Source organism: Metopolophium dirhodum, chromosome 7, assembly GCF_019925205.1.
Source record: "Metopolophium dirhodum isolate CAU chromosome 7, ASM1992520v1, whole genome shotgun sequence".
NCBI lineage: Eukaryota > Metazoa > Arthropoda > Insecta > Hemiptera > Aphididae > Metopolophium > Metopolophium dirhodum.
Genome location: NC_083566.1, coordinates 34,002,588 through 34,014,705, shown reverse-complemented (window position 1 = coordinate 34,014,705; position 12,118 = coordinate 34,002,588). Strand labels below are relative to the sequence as shown.

Below are 12,118 nucleotides of genomic sequence, written 5' to 3'. Positions count from 1 at the left end.
TGATATAAATTACGAGGTATATCTCCGTCATTTAGGTAGGTACTACTATTACATAAATATAAATATATATATATATGCATAATTTTGAAACAATAGCTTCGTAATGTATATGAATGTTGTCTTTCCGAATCGGAAGACTCACGAAAACTGTTAGACGTAAACTTATGTGCAAAACACATATATATTATCTTTAAATTTCAGTACGGGCCAGTAACTGTCAATAAATAAAACGCGCATACGATAAAACATGTTCAAAACACTGTTATTGAATTCGTTGACATTTTCAAGTCTCTTCTTGGACAGATTATATATATATATATATATCACTAGATATAGAGAAATTATTCAGATGAATAGGCCCTGCATAATATTAATTTTTCGACATTGGTATAAAATATAGACTTATATACATTATAGATAAATATTATGTATAATATTTAAATTTTAAAGCTTTGTAGGAATGCCATAAGTTCATAACAATATTATTTTTTCACGCTCTGAAAATTCGATAAAATATATACTCTCGATTGAACAGTGAACACATGCAATCACACGTGCAAACAATATTGTGCGAAAAAAAACACATCTACGTCAGCATGTGGATTTGCGGCGTAGTATTATAGAGCGTGAATATTGTGTTTTCTTCCATACACGTAAAACCAGACAAACGACCTACTTGCATGATGGTTATAATATAGCGACGTGTGACGATGCTCAAAAAATAAAATGAATCGGCACACGAACACATATTATTAATGCATAAATATAACTATTAACATTATAAATATACGGCAGTCGGGCAGTGTACCTATATATATATATCATTCCTAAGTCCTTGGTGAAATCAGCGGTCAGCGCTGTTTAGCACGGTCATCGTGATATTATGTAATATGACAATGACATCCGGTAACACTTAATCGTATCACTGATAATAACTGATATAATATGATATAATTTGGAAGATGTCCGTGCCCAGATATCAAAACACCGGAGAAACCAATGCATACTTAAATCGTCGCATTACACTGTTCACCGTCAAACTTCACAATGACTCCATTCGGTATTGTACTAGTAGCTGCTGTGTTCTCTACCCAGGTATGTTAAAACGTTACTTATATAATTAAAGTGTATATGGTCATCTGCATGTATATAATTTACCCACAGTTTAAGCGATTTTTATGTTTGATATAGGTAGAATAGGTGTAGGTACTTACATGTTTAGCTTTTTTATGTGGTTTGGAAGTAAGTTTAACAGTCTCGAGAGTCAATTTTACTATTTTATTTTAAATATAATATTAGGTATTGGGTATTTCAATATTCATCATAATAACTTTCGTATTACCATTATATAATATGCATATCTAATAATATAATATATATTTAGATTTTACTATATTCTAGGTTAACCGCAATACATAATTAAAAATCTAAACTTTTACATTTATATAATTATAGGTATGTCAATTTTATAAACGGTTTATTGAACAGTTTAGTTCCTAATATATGATACGAAGTAAAATTTAACTAACATTATATTATATACCTACAAATCACTCGAATACAGTTATGTATTAATTAATAATTATTTTTTAGTAATGTTTCTACTAGGTATGAACTGACTTGCAATTAAATTAACTTGTTGAACAATTATTTGTCATTCTTAAAGTTTTATAATTAATTTATATTCATGTAGGGAAGCATATTAACATTCACATTTTCTGCAAAGAGAATAATATAAACAATAATTGCCAGATGAACATTATGATGGAATTCGTCTATGGTTGACTTGTGACGGCTAACTCTAAGATCGCCAGTTTATTATAGAGGTTTATTTTTAAATTTATATTGACAATTTATATTATTAATAATTATGGCTATATAATATTATGATTATAATTTATTACTACACATTAAGGGCCGTTCTTACAAAGTTCGGTTAATGTTAACCGACACTTAACCGGACATTGTAAAAAAAACAGCCTTACACCCGTATGCGTTCTCTCTATCTTACAGACGCGATTTGTTTTATGCACCATGAGACCTCGTACTATGGAAGTTTCACTGTAATACATAAAAATAAGTTATGTGCTTAGGTCTTAGTCACAACACAATCCATTAGGTAACCTATATATCTAGTTTATATATTTTATACACAGAGAAAATAATATAATATTTGTCTTATTAATTATTAAGTATATATTATACCTATATCTATAATATATATTATAGACCATACAGTATACTGTAACTTGCAAGTAAATTTATATTTTCAAATTGCAATTATAAAATCTTTATAAATTATTTATATATTGTGATTTATTATTTATAAGCAGGGGCCAAGGACTTCACTAAGATTCATTAGAATATTTGCATTTAAAAACTTTAAAATATGCACTAAAAATTAAAAACAAATTTAATTCGTTCATACAAATTTGGCATTCATATCAATAAAATAAAAATTAAATATGTAGCTATTACAAATAAATCACATTAATTCAAAAATAAACATGTATAATTGAGCGTATACGTACTAAATAATAATATAATATAAATGTCAAAATTATATACATGTGATATAATTTTAAATAATTATAAATTTTGAGCGGAGCGATGATTGTACTGATTTTACAATGATGTGTTACTTGTGTGTCTGTGTTCATGGTACCTAAGTAGTTGAAATAATGCATCGATTTTCAAATTCAGTAACATTTTTGGTGATAAAGTGAATCTAGTTGGTGCATTCGAGATATAAATGTGGAAAATGTCCAGTAGTTTTCAAAAGTATCGAGAAAAACAAAAAAAAAATTATCACGCAAAATCTGTTTTTGTGTTGATTTTGGTTTAACGGTTTTAGGTGTAGGGGAAAGTGGGGAAATACCGCGTTTTGGGTAATTGCGCTCAGAGTAATTATCTTATAAACCAGTATATTTTAAAATTCAGTGATTGCGGCCAAAAATAATCAGCTGTTTAGTCTCATAAGCAGAAAAAATTTTGATAACAATGTAATCAATATAATATGTGATGAGATAACAAGCCGGTCATTAATCTCCAAAAAAAAACTGAATAAAAGTACTGGATTTCATCACGTGATAAGTTATATGGACTTAGTTATTATATAACATATTAAAAATATTGTTTTGTAGAAAATATTCTCAGCTTTATATAATATACCGCCAACTAGATAATATTATTTTACACATTTCATTGTATGTTGATTATGTAACAAAAATCGATGGGGGGTAATGGTGCGCGTCCGAGTCGGGGGAATGGATCTCATACTTTTATGTTGTTAAAGTATTCAAAAGTTGAATTATGTTTTATTTTAATATACCAATATAATTAGACTACATTTTTTAATTCAGTATTTCAAAATAAATAATTTTGAAAGATTTTATAACAATTGGTTAATTTATTTAGTCGTTTTTTCAATTTTTTATTTGAATAATAGTTACCATATGTGGTTTCATGTTAAAACCATTGCACGGAATTTCCCCACCACTCGGGTAATACCGCACATTTTAACGTTTTGAAAAACAATGAATAAAATAAAATAACACCAATAGTTAACTAAATAAATAATATTTATATTAAATAGCTACTATGTTTATGTATTAAGAGAAAAAAATGCCATGGTAATATAATCTGCTTATTAAAGTCCATACACTAATTATTTTAGCTTAGGCGCGTCCCCCCACTCTATCCTAACTTAAAAAAAATAACCATTTAAGCATGAAGTATTCGCCGAATGTTTATATTAGCATTTTCTATTTACCATAAAATTTCCAAAATATGTTGACTTTTTTTGAGCTATTTGAAAAATAGCTACCTATATGAAAATTTACAATTTATTGATTTTTTAAAATTATTTTCCATAAAAAACTTCAAATACAAGGTTCTTCATAAGTTGTTGTTAGTGGAAATTTAAAATAAAATCGAGGGTAAATCTAAAAAAAAATGATTATATAGGTGGTTAAACTTATAATTTATTTAAATTTATTATAATTAATAATTTGTGAATTAGAAATTCAAAGAAGAAATTCATACATTTTTTTCTGCCTATACGGCTATATCTATCTAGCTGAGATTTGGATACTATTAGCACAAGATTCCTTAAAAGTTTTCCATTTTTAACAAAAAAATCTAAATTTAATATTTAAATGGAGAATAACGTTTGTAGTTTTTTTATTGTAATTTAAAAATATGATTTTATAATATATAGAGCTGACAGACCTATCTGTCTTTGCTCAGAATTGTTTTTCGTATAACTACAATGATTTTATATCATTGAATTTAAATTGAACACATCAATTATAGTAACCCACACAAGTACCAACACAACACCTACAATACAGTAGAGTGGTATATAGGTACCCCCCTTATCCACATTTTTATTTAATTGTATTTATATCTCTATAATGTTAATTGAATATTAAATAGTTATTATGCAGAATATATTTGAATAAAATGTGAGGGATAAAATGAGGAATATAAGAATACAAAATAGCATTACCAAAAAGAAAAAAATTTTAATTTACGTAGCTACGTTGTGTATAAATGCACCTATACCTATAAGACTCAAGTATGTATATTTTGACATAATAGGTATGTGGTAAATTATATACAATTTGAAGTAAAAATCAGACAGGTATTTTGTACAATGTTGATTCTGTACATTTACAATGCAAGTGCTTAGTGCATGTTACTAATCGTATATGTCAAAAATTTGAAAAAAATCAACTTTTTTAAAAGGGCAACTATACATTTTTATGCTTAATAAATATTTGGCTGCTTATAATTTAAAATGTAAAATATTGTACTTTGAAAGTTTGAACGTTACATATATATATAAATATTTTTAACAGACTCACAAACTACTATATATATACACTATACCTACTGGCTACTATTGTTATAATTATTATATAATATATTATTATAACTGTTTAAATAAATTAGGTACCTGAATAAATTGTTGTATAATATATTTGTATATGTTTAGGTATAAGAAACATTTAATTAATTAAATTATTATTTCCAGGTTATGCAAGCCATAACGCAACCTAAAAATTATCGATGTAATTCGTTAAGACCGTTGCCTCAACCGGAATCGGAACCAATATCGTCCTTTATTTTAAAACTACCACCATTATCGGTTAGAAAATCATCGTCTACGGCCTCAAAATCTCCAGCTTTGGTTTCAAAATCATCGTATTCAGTCATCAATTCATCATCTTCAGTTCCAAAATCACCGTCTTCAGTATCAAAATCATCATCTTCAGTTCCAAAATCACCGTCTTCTGTATCAAAATCACCATCTTCAGTTTCAAAATCATCGTCTACGGCCACTAAGTCATCATCAACTGTTCAAAAAGTGACGTCTACAGTAACTAACTCATCACGCACAGCCAACAGAATGCAACCAGACTCTTTTAGTTTATTTAAATTACCATTAAAATTAATTTCTAGTTTACTGATACCACTAATACCACCAACAATTAGACAAAACACATCTTCGATTATCTCACCACTATTTAGTTTTCAGATGCCTTTAACATTCTCAACGGTTCATCATCCTAACTATCTACCCTGTAATACAAATAACTCAACTGTTCCGTGTAACTCTTTGCCCGGTAACACAAACAATTTACCAATTCCTTTTTACCCTTTACCTGGTATCTCAAACAATTTACCTATTTCTTTTAACCCTTTACCCGGTAATACAAACAGTTTACCTATTCCTTGTAACTCTCTACCCGGTAACACAAATACCTTACCTACTCCTTGTAACTCTCTACCCGGTAACACAAATACTTTACCTACTCCTTGTAATTCTCTACCTGGTAACAAAAATAACTCAACTAATCCTTGTAACTCTGTATCTGGTAGCACTAATACCTTACCTAATCCTAGTAACTCTCTACCTGCTAACAATAATATCTTACCTAATCCTTGTAACTCTATAGCCGAAAATGCAAATAATTCAAATAATGTTCTTTGTAACTCTCTTCTAGGGAATTCACATAAGTTCGTTATTTATAATTGGTTTTGTAAATATTTGCTAAACAAAATTCAAAATGTAAGCTGCAATATTCCACCAATTGAACTTATTCCCACGCCTAGCGAGCCTAATCCACCAGCGACAGACAATCCTACAGTAACACCCATACCTAATGATTTTACTGCTACACCAACTGAAGATACACCAAATGATAATAATACACCAAATGATAATAATACACCAAATGATAATACGCCAAATGATAATACACCAAATGATAACACATCAAATGACAATATACCAATATCCACACCACACTACCCTATTGCACCATGTATGTTTACACCAATTAATAAGATCCATACACCTTGCCTACCATTAATCCATATTCCAAAACCAAAACCAAAACCTTGTAGTGTACCAGTGATCTACTCGAATTCGCATATACCATTAAAGCATTGTCCGCCAAATCGTGGATCGTGTTCGCCATCTTACGCTTATTTTAATTCATTGTTTAATCCTACAACTTACAAATCTAATACAGATCATACTTTAAATCCACAAGAAGAGGTCCTTTTAAAAATATTAAAAAGTGTGATCTCAAATCCAAATTTATGATTACCTTTTACAAGTAAATGGAAATGAGCTTATGGATTAACACTAAATTTACATTTTACATTGTACATAGATATATTAAATAAATATGGCTTCTTGATATTAAAAATTTATGGTTTAGTAGGTATATATTTCAAATTTTTGTAGTACAATCTTATTTTAATAAATATATTATATTATATAACTATAAATATAATTTATATTAATCATCGTGGTTTTATTATTACTAAAATATGTTGAATTTAAAATCACAAAAAAGAAATTTAAAATCTAATAATAGTTTACATGCGTACTCACAAATAATAGCTACAATGTTTATTTTATTAGTCATAATCTTAATTTTTTTAAATTTATATATAACTCTTTTGTATACAATAGTTTTTGAGATATTTAAAACATACATACGAATAATTAATATATCAAACTAAAATAATTTTTTTTCAGAAAAATCGTATGAACGACGCACCAATATAAAGTAAGTTACAAAGTAAGTTCTCCGAAAGGAGTTATTATTAGATAAGAATTATTCTATACCATTTATAGGTACCTATATAACGGCTGTATCAAATATAGTTAAAATGATGTATTATATGTACTAGTATTATATTTTACTATAAAATAATCATTTTGTGGCGTTTTCTAAAATATATTTTAATATATACCTACAGTCAATATCTATCATATGATTCAATAATTCATATAATTCTATGAAGTACTATGATCACAATTTAAGGCGGCATTACTAATTTCGCCAGAATGGTGTTTTACTTTTATTTTTGAACAAATTCAAATTTTTAACCATTTTTTTCACACGCATACTCAGTAATAAAAAAAATGTCTGAATTGCACCCGCCCCCCTTTTTGAGTTCAAATTTGAATTAAATTATTTTTTTCAAACTGGTAAAAGTTTTTTTTATCTTAAAAATGTAGTGACAGAGAAATGATAGTGAGTTGAAGATATATAAATGCTTTATTCATACAAATAAGTGCAAATCATACATGAAATCAACCGTGGTTCGATAAAAAAAATGAATACGAACAATAGTAAAAAACCTTCCATTTTCATCATAATTAGCATTTTTAAAAGAAACGGAGTTTAATGTAATTTGTGCATAAAAAATGTTAAGAATTATAATTTTTAAAAAATAACTGATACTTACCTAAGTACAGGTACTGCCTTTCTCCCACCTATTTATAACGTAGAGATGGGTGGCAACTGAGGTTTGTCACAATACTGCCACTTTGCCCTATTTATCGTTTATTCACCAATTATATACATCAACATATTAACAGATAAAATAATACATGCTGAAAGGGGGCCCCTATAACCATGCATCCTATAAAATTGGCCTTCAACTCACAAAGCTACTATTTGTTATGCATTATTGCATAAGTGCTCTACTTTATAGCCAAATACCATCTTCCTTGCGAGCTTGCCCCTCTCCCTCTTTGCAGCCTCTTTCTCTCCAAGTATTTGACTCCACGTCTCCACCAGCCAGCCAAACTTATTGTATCGTCATATAATTTGAAAATAATATTTCTATGTATTTAACTTAAATGATTTAAGCATTATTTAGTAATTAGCGTATACTATATGCATGATGCACCCCCCTTAAAAAATTCCTAGCGGCGCCGGTGCCTATGGGTATACAATAAATATTAAGGATAACAATACGGACGCATAAAATATTAGTTAAATATGATATATTATAATCGCGGATTATTATATAATAGTTAATCTTAATCGTAATATGATTTGGTTCCACCTCAATTATAATAATCCTGTAGGACATGTCGCTCGGCGCGAAATCAATCACGCTACGGGGTTGAGAGTAAGCAACGGCTGCTGTCACTAGTACTCGGATGGGTTACCATCCGGGTTCGTAATGTGCACAAACCTTGCCACACATACACGTGTTCCTCACCGACCTTACCCACCTACCAAGTACCACTCCAACAACACCCGATGGCCTATGTTCCCGGGTTAATTAATAATAAAAAAAAAATTTTTAATTCTTAGAAACAAAAGGTGGATATGGATGTCACTCTGCCATACAGTAGGTTACAAGTGGGTCACTGCAGTATAATGGATGGTATTAACTTTAAATTCAATGCGATATAATATCATTGTATACGAAAAACGGTTCGGAGCAGTGACGCGACGCGGTTTGTCAGTGTGGATATTTTATTTTATATTTATATTGTTATTACTATGTTATTATTAATACGGTAGCCGGTAAGTTGTATTAATATTATAAAATTCCAACAAAATAACTAAAATCGTTATGCCTGGTTATTTAATAATATGTAATTTCCTCCAAGTTTGAACTTAAAATATAACTATAAAAATAAGAGATTTTCGGTTACAGAATAATAACCTATAATACTTACGTGGAATTTTGTTGTAAGTTTTCAATCCTTATCTATAAAAGTTGAACATTTTATAAATTTTTAACTACAAAATCATTTTTAAATTGTCAAAAATTGAATTATAAATTCTTATAAAAAAAAATTAGTGCATGTATTTTTAATATTTTTCAACTGCTATTTAAGCAATATATCAGGAGTCTTGTATTTAATTTTGACGCTTTTTACCCAACAGATAAAAGTCTATTGATATTTATAGAAAATAAACTAAAAATTGGAAATTTGAAATTGTCCGTAAATAAGTAAGAGGCTAATTGGTATAGATGTAGGTATAGGTATAATACCTATAAAGTTACAATTTATAATAATATTATATCATCAATAATAATGTATCAATTATATTCTATATCCTTTGTTAATATTGGTATTTATATATTATTATAGGCATCATGTATAAACGTAATTCATTATTTACATAATTTTATACTTAATTAATATAATAATATAGATAATTTAATAGGTATTATACCTACTCTTCTTCGGTATTACAGTATAAAAGAAAAATGAATATCTAAAATAAAACACCAAATTTTTCTTTTATCGTTCGTTTCAATGACTCCCCCTAAATGCATGAACGCCCTAGGGAACTTGCCCCCTTTCCCCTCCCCCATGGGACGGCTATGTACCTACCCATCATATTGGTTATAAGTAATTAGTATATTATTATTTTACTAGTTAATAGAAGTTATTATATATTTCGTATATTTTTGTTTACGTGTTTTTTAAACATATTTATATAAATATGCGGAAAAAGTCGATATTTTGTTAATATGTGATTATATGGCCGCTCGTCCAGTATCAATCATCAATAATGGTGCTGTGGTTCTTATACGATTGACGGTCATAGATATACCAGGGTCTCCAGCGCCATTGCCGTGAACCAGAATTCGTACCCGCAAAACCCTGTTTATCGGCATGCTTGTTCCATTTACGGGTCCGTCGCCCGCCGCTTCTAGAATCATGTTCACATTTGTCTGATTTTCGTCCATTTTATTTTATAGCATTTCAGAATAATAAAATCAGTATGTAGTATGCCTACTGTTTTTGAGTGTTAATAATCACACGCAAATGATACTCGGCAGTTACCATAGATTATATTTCATTCGAATTATGATGCTCATATATATATTTACAAAATGTAAAATGTTATATTTCACTGTAATTGTTCTATGGTATCTATAGTATTGTTTATAATATAATACTTGTTTTATAACACGAATTCACCAGGGAAAAAATGAAATAATGAAAAAATAATATACGGCGTTATATATTATAATATATATTGTAATATTGTACATAAATATAGCTAGGTTTTAGTGCGGCCAGTTCACGAGAAAATCAGCACTATACGTCGCTTTGTGGAAAAAATTGGCAATTTAATTGGCAAACGCGCCTGTGGCGAATTGGAAATAGCACACAATGGTATATTTTTTAACGTAGTTCAAACTAGCTACTCTCTAAACTTGTTTGGTATCTCTAAGAACAGTCTCTGAAATTTTCGTGAAAATCGGTTGGGTATAATATTACATATTATGTATAGTTTTTGAGTAGAGGTATGTATATATAAGCTATATACACACATATATTAATTATATTTATATATATAGATTATATAAAATTGTATTGTATTTCTTTAACCAGCAATGGCAAGTTGCTATAATATATATGTATAAAAAAATTATATTCGATTTTCGTGATCTAAACATTATTCCTATTATTATGTGACTATGTGAGCCCCTATATACGGCAAAAAAAAGAAGTTGAAAACGAAGCTATAAAAGCTCCTGTGCACGAGTCTCAAGGAATACTCGTGTGCAAGATTTGGTGCCAATTTCGTATAAGTTGTTCGGAGATTAACGAGTACCTCGTTCTAACAAACGCAGAAACATTTTTATACATAAAGACTTCGCTATAATCTTAACTTTAAATACATAGGTACATGCTAATAATTCATAAATTACTTGTTCGAAATTTTATTTTTATAGACCGAAATACTCTGATTAATATTCTGATTTGGAATCTATGATATTAAAAATGTATATAATATTGTCATTCAATACATATGATCGATACCGATGTGATATTTAAAAATTAAAAATCATTAATTAATGTTTAAAGTGGGCAAGCAGCTATATATGCCTATATAACTATATATATATATATATATATATCCTCTCGCAGGATGACTTAAATACCTTTTATCAATCTGGTGCAAACAAAATAATTAATTGTTAAACATTGATAAATGTAAAGCGATGTCTTTTTCTACTTTACGTGCTCCAGTTCTCCACAACTATTATTTAAATAATATTTTACTTAACCGTGTGTTTGAAAATACTGATTTAGGTGTTATATGTATGTCTCAACTTAATCTTTTAATAGACATTATTTAAATATTTCAAAACATTATCATCCATTCTTAGATTTATATCTAGGATATGTAAGGATTTTTTAAATCCCATTACTTTAAAAACGCTATATTTGTCAGTACGCTCCACTTGAATATAATTCTATTATCTGGTCGTCTCCTGCAAATATTCATATACATTGCAATGCCTCCAAGCAATCCAATATCGTTTCATTCATTTTATACCCTACAAGTGTAGTATTCCACGACAACCACATTCACTATTATAAGCCGTTATTAAAGACACACTAACATGAGCAGCCTTGTTGTCCGAAGAAACATACTTGATTTGAAATTTTTATTTAGATTGCTCAATGCGGCTATGTAGAAATTGTCCAGAATTGCTTATAGTTGTATAAATGTTTATATCCCTCAACGACAAACTTGGTCTAATAATATTATACTTTACACAATCACTTGCACAGAACTATTATATGTCTATGAACTATATCATAAATGTTCCTCTATATAAACTAATATGTACTATTATTTTATATTTTTCTACTGTTTTCCTTTGATTTATTTGTTACTAAATATTAAATTATTATTTCTAATCTCACCTATATTATTATTACACATTTGGGTGTTGGGCTTCAGCCCGTTTAAATAAACAATAAATAAATAGCTATATATAGGTAACCGCTAAGTATATTTTATGATACGTATTTGAT

The 12,118-nt window shown here is 28.5% G+C and overlaps 1 protein-coding gene across 1 annotated transcript; it reads left to right on the top strand.

The window, feature by feature from the left end:
• The first annotated feature begins 941 nt into the window (after positions 1-941).
• Positions 942-7,278, top strand: LOC132948765 (integrator complex subunit 6 homolog). The gene is made up of 2 exons (XM_061019408.1): positions 942-1,095; positions 5,039-7,278. The coding sequence occupies exons 1-2, from the start codon at positions 1,048-1,050 to the stop codon at positions 6,614-6,616; spliced, it is 1,626 nt and encodes a 541-aa protein (XP_060875391.1). The 5' UTR covers positions 942-1,047; the 3' UTR covers positions 6,617-7,278.
• The last annotated feature ends 4,840 nt before the right edge of the window (positions 7,279-12,118 follow it).

Coding starts and splice junctions, on each gene's coding strand:
- LOC132948765 (XM_061019408.1), top strand. CDS start 1,048: ATGACTCCATTCGGTATTGTACTAGTAGCTGCTGTGTTCTCTACCCAG. Junction 1,096..5,038: donor CTGCTGTGTTCTCTACCCAG/GTATGTTAAAAC, acceptor TATTATTTCCAG/GTTATGCAAGCCATAACGCA.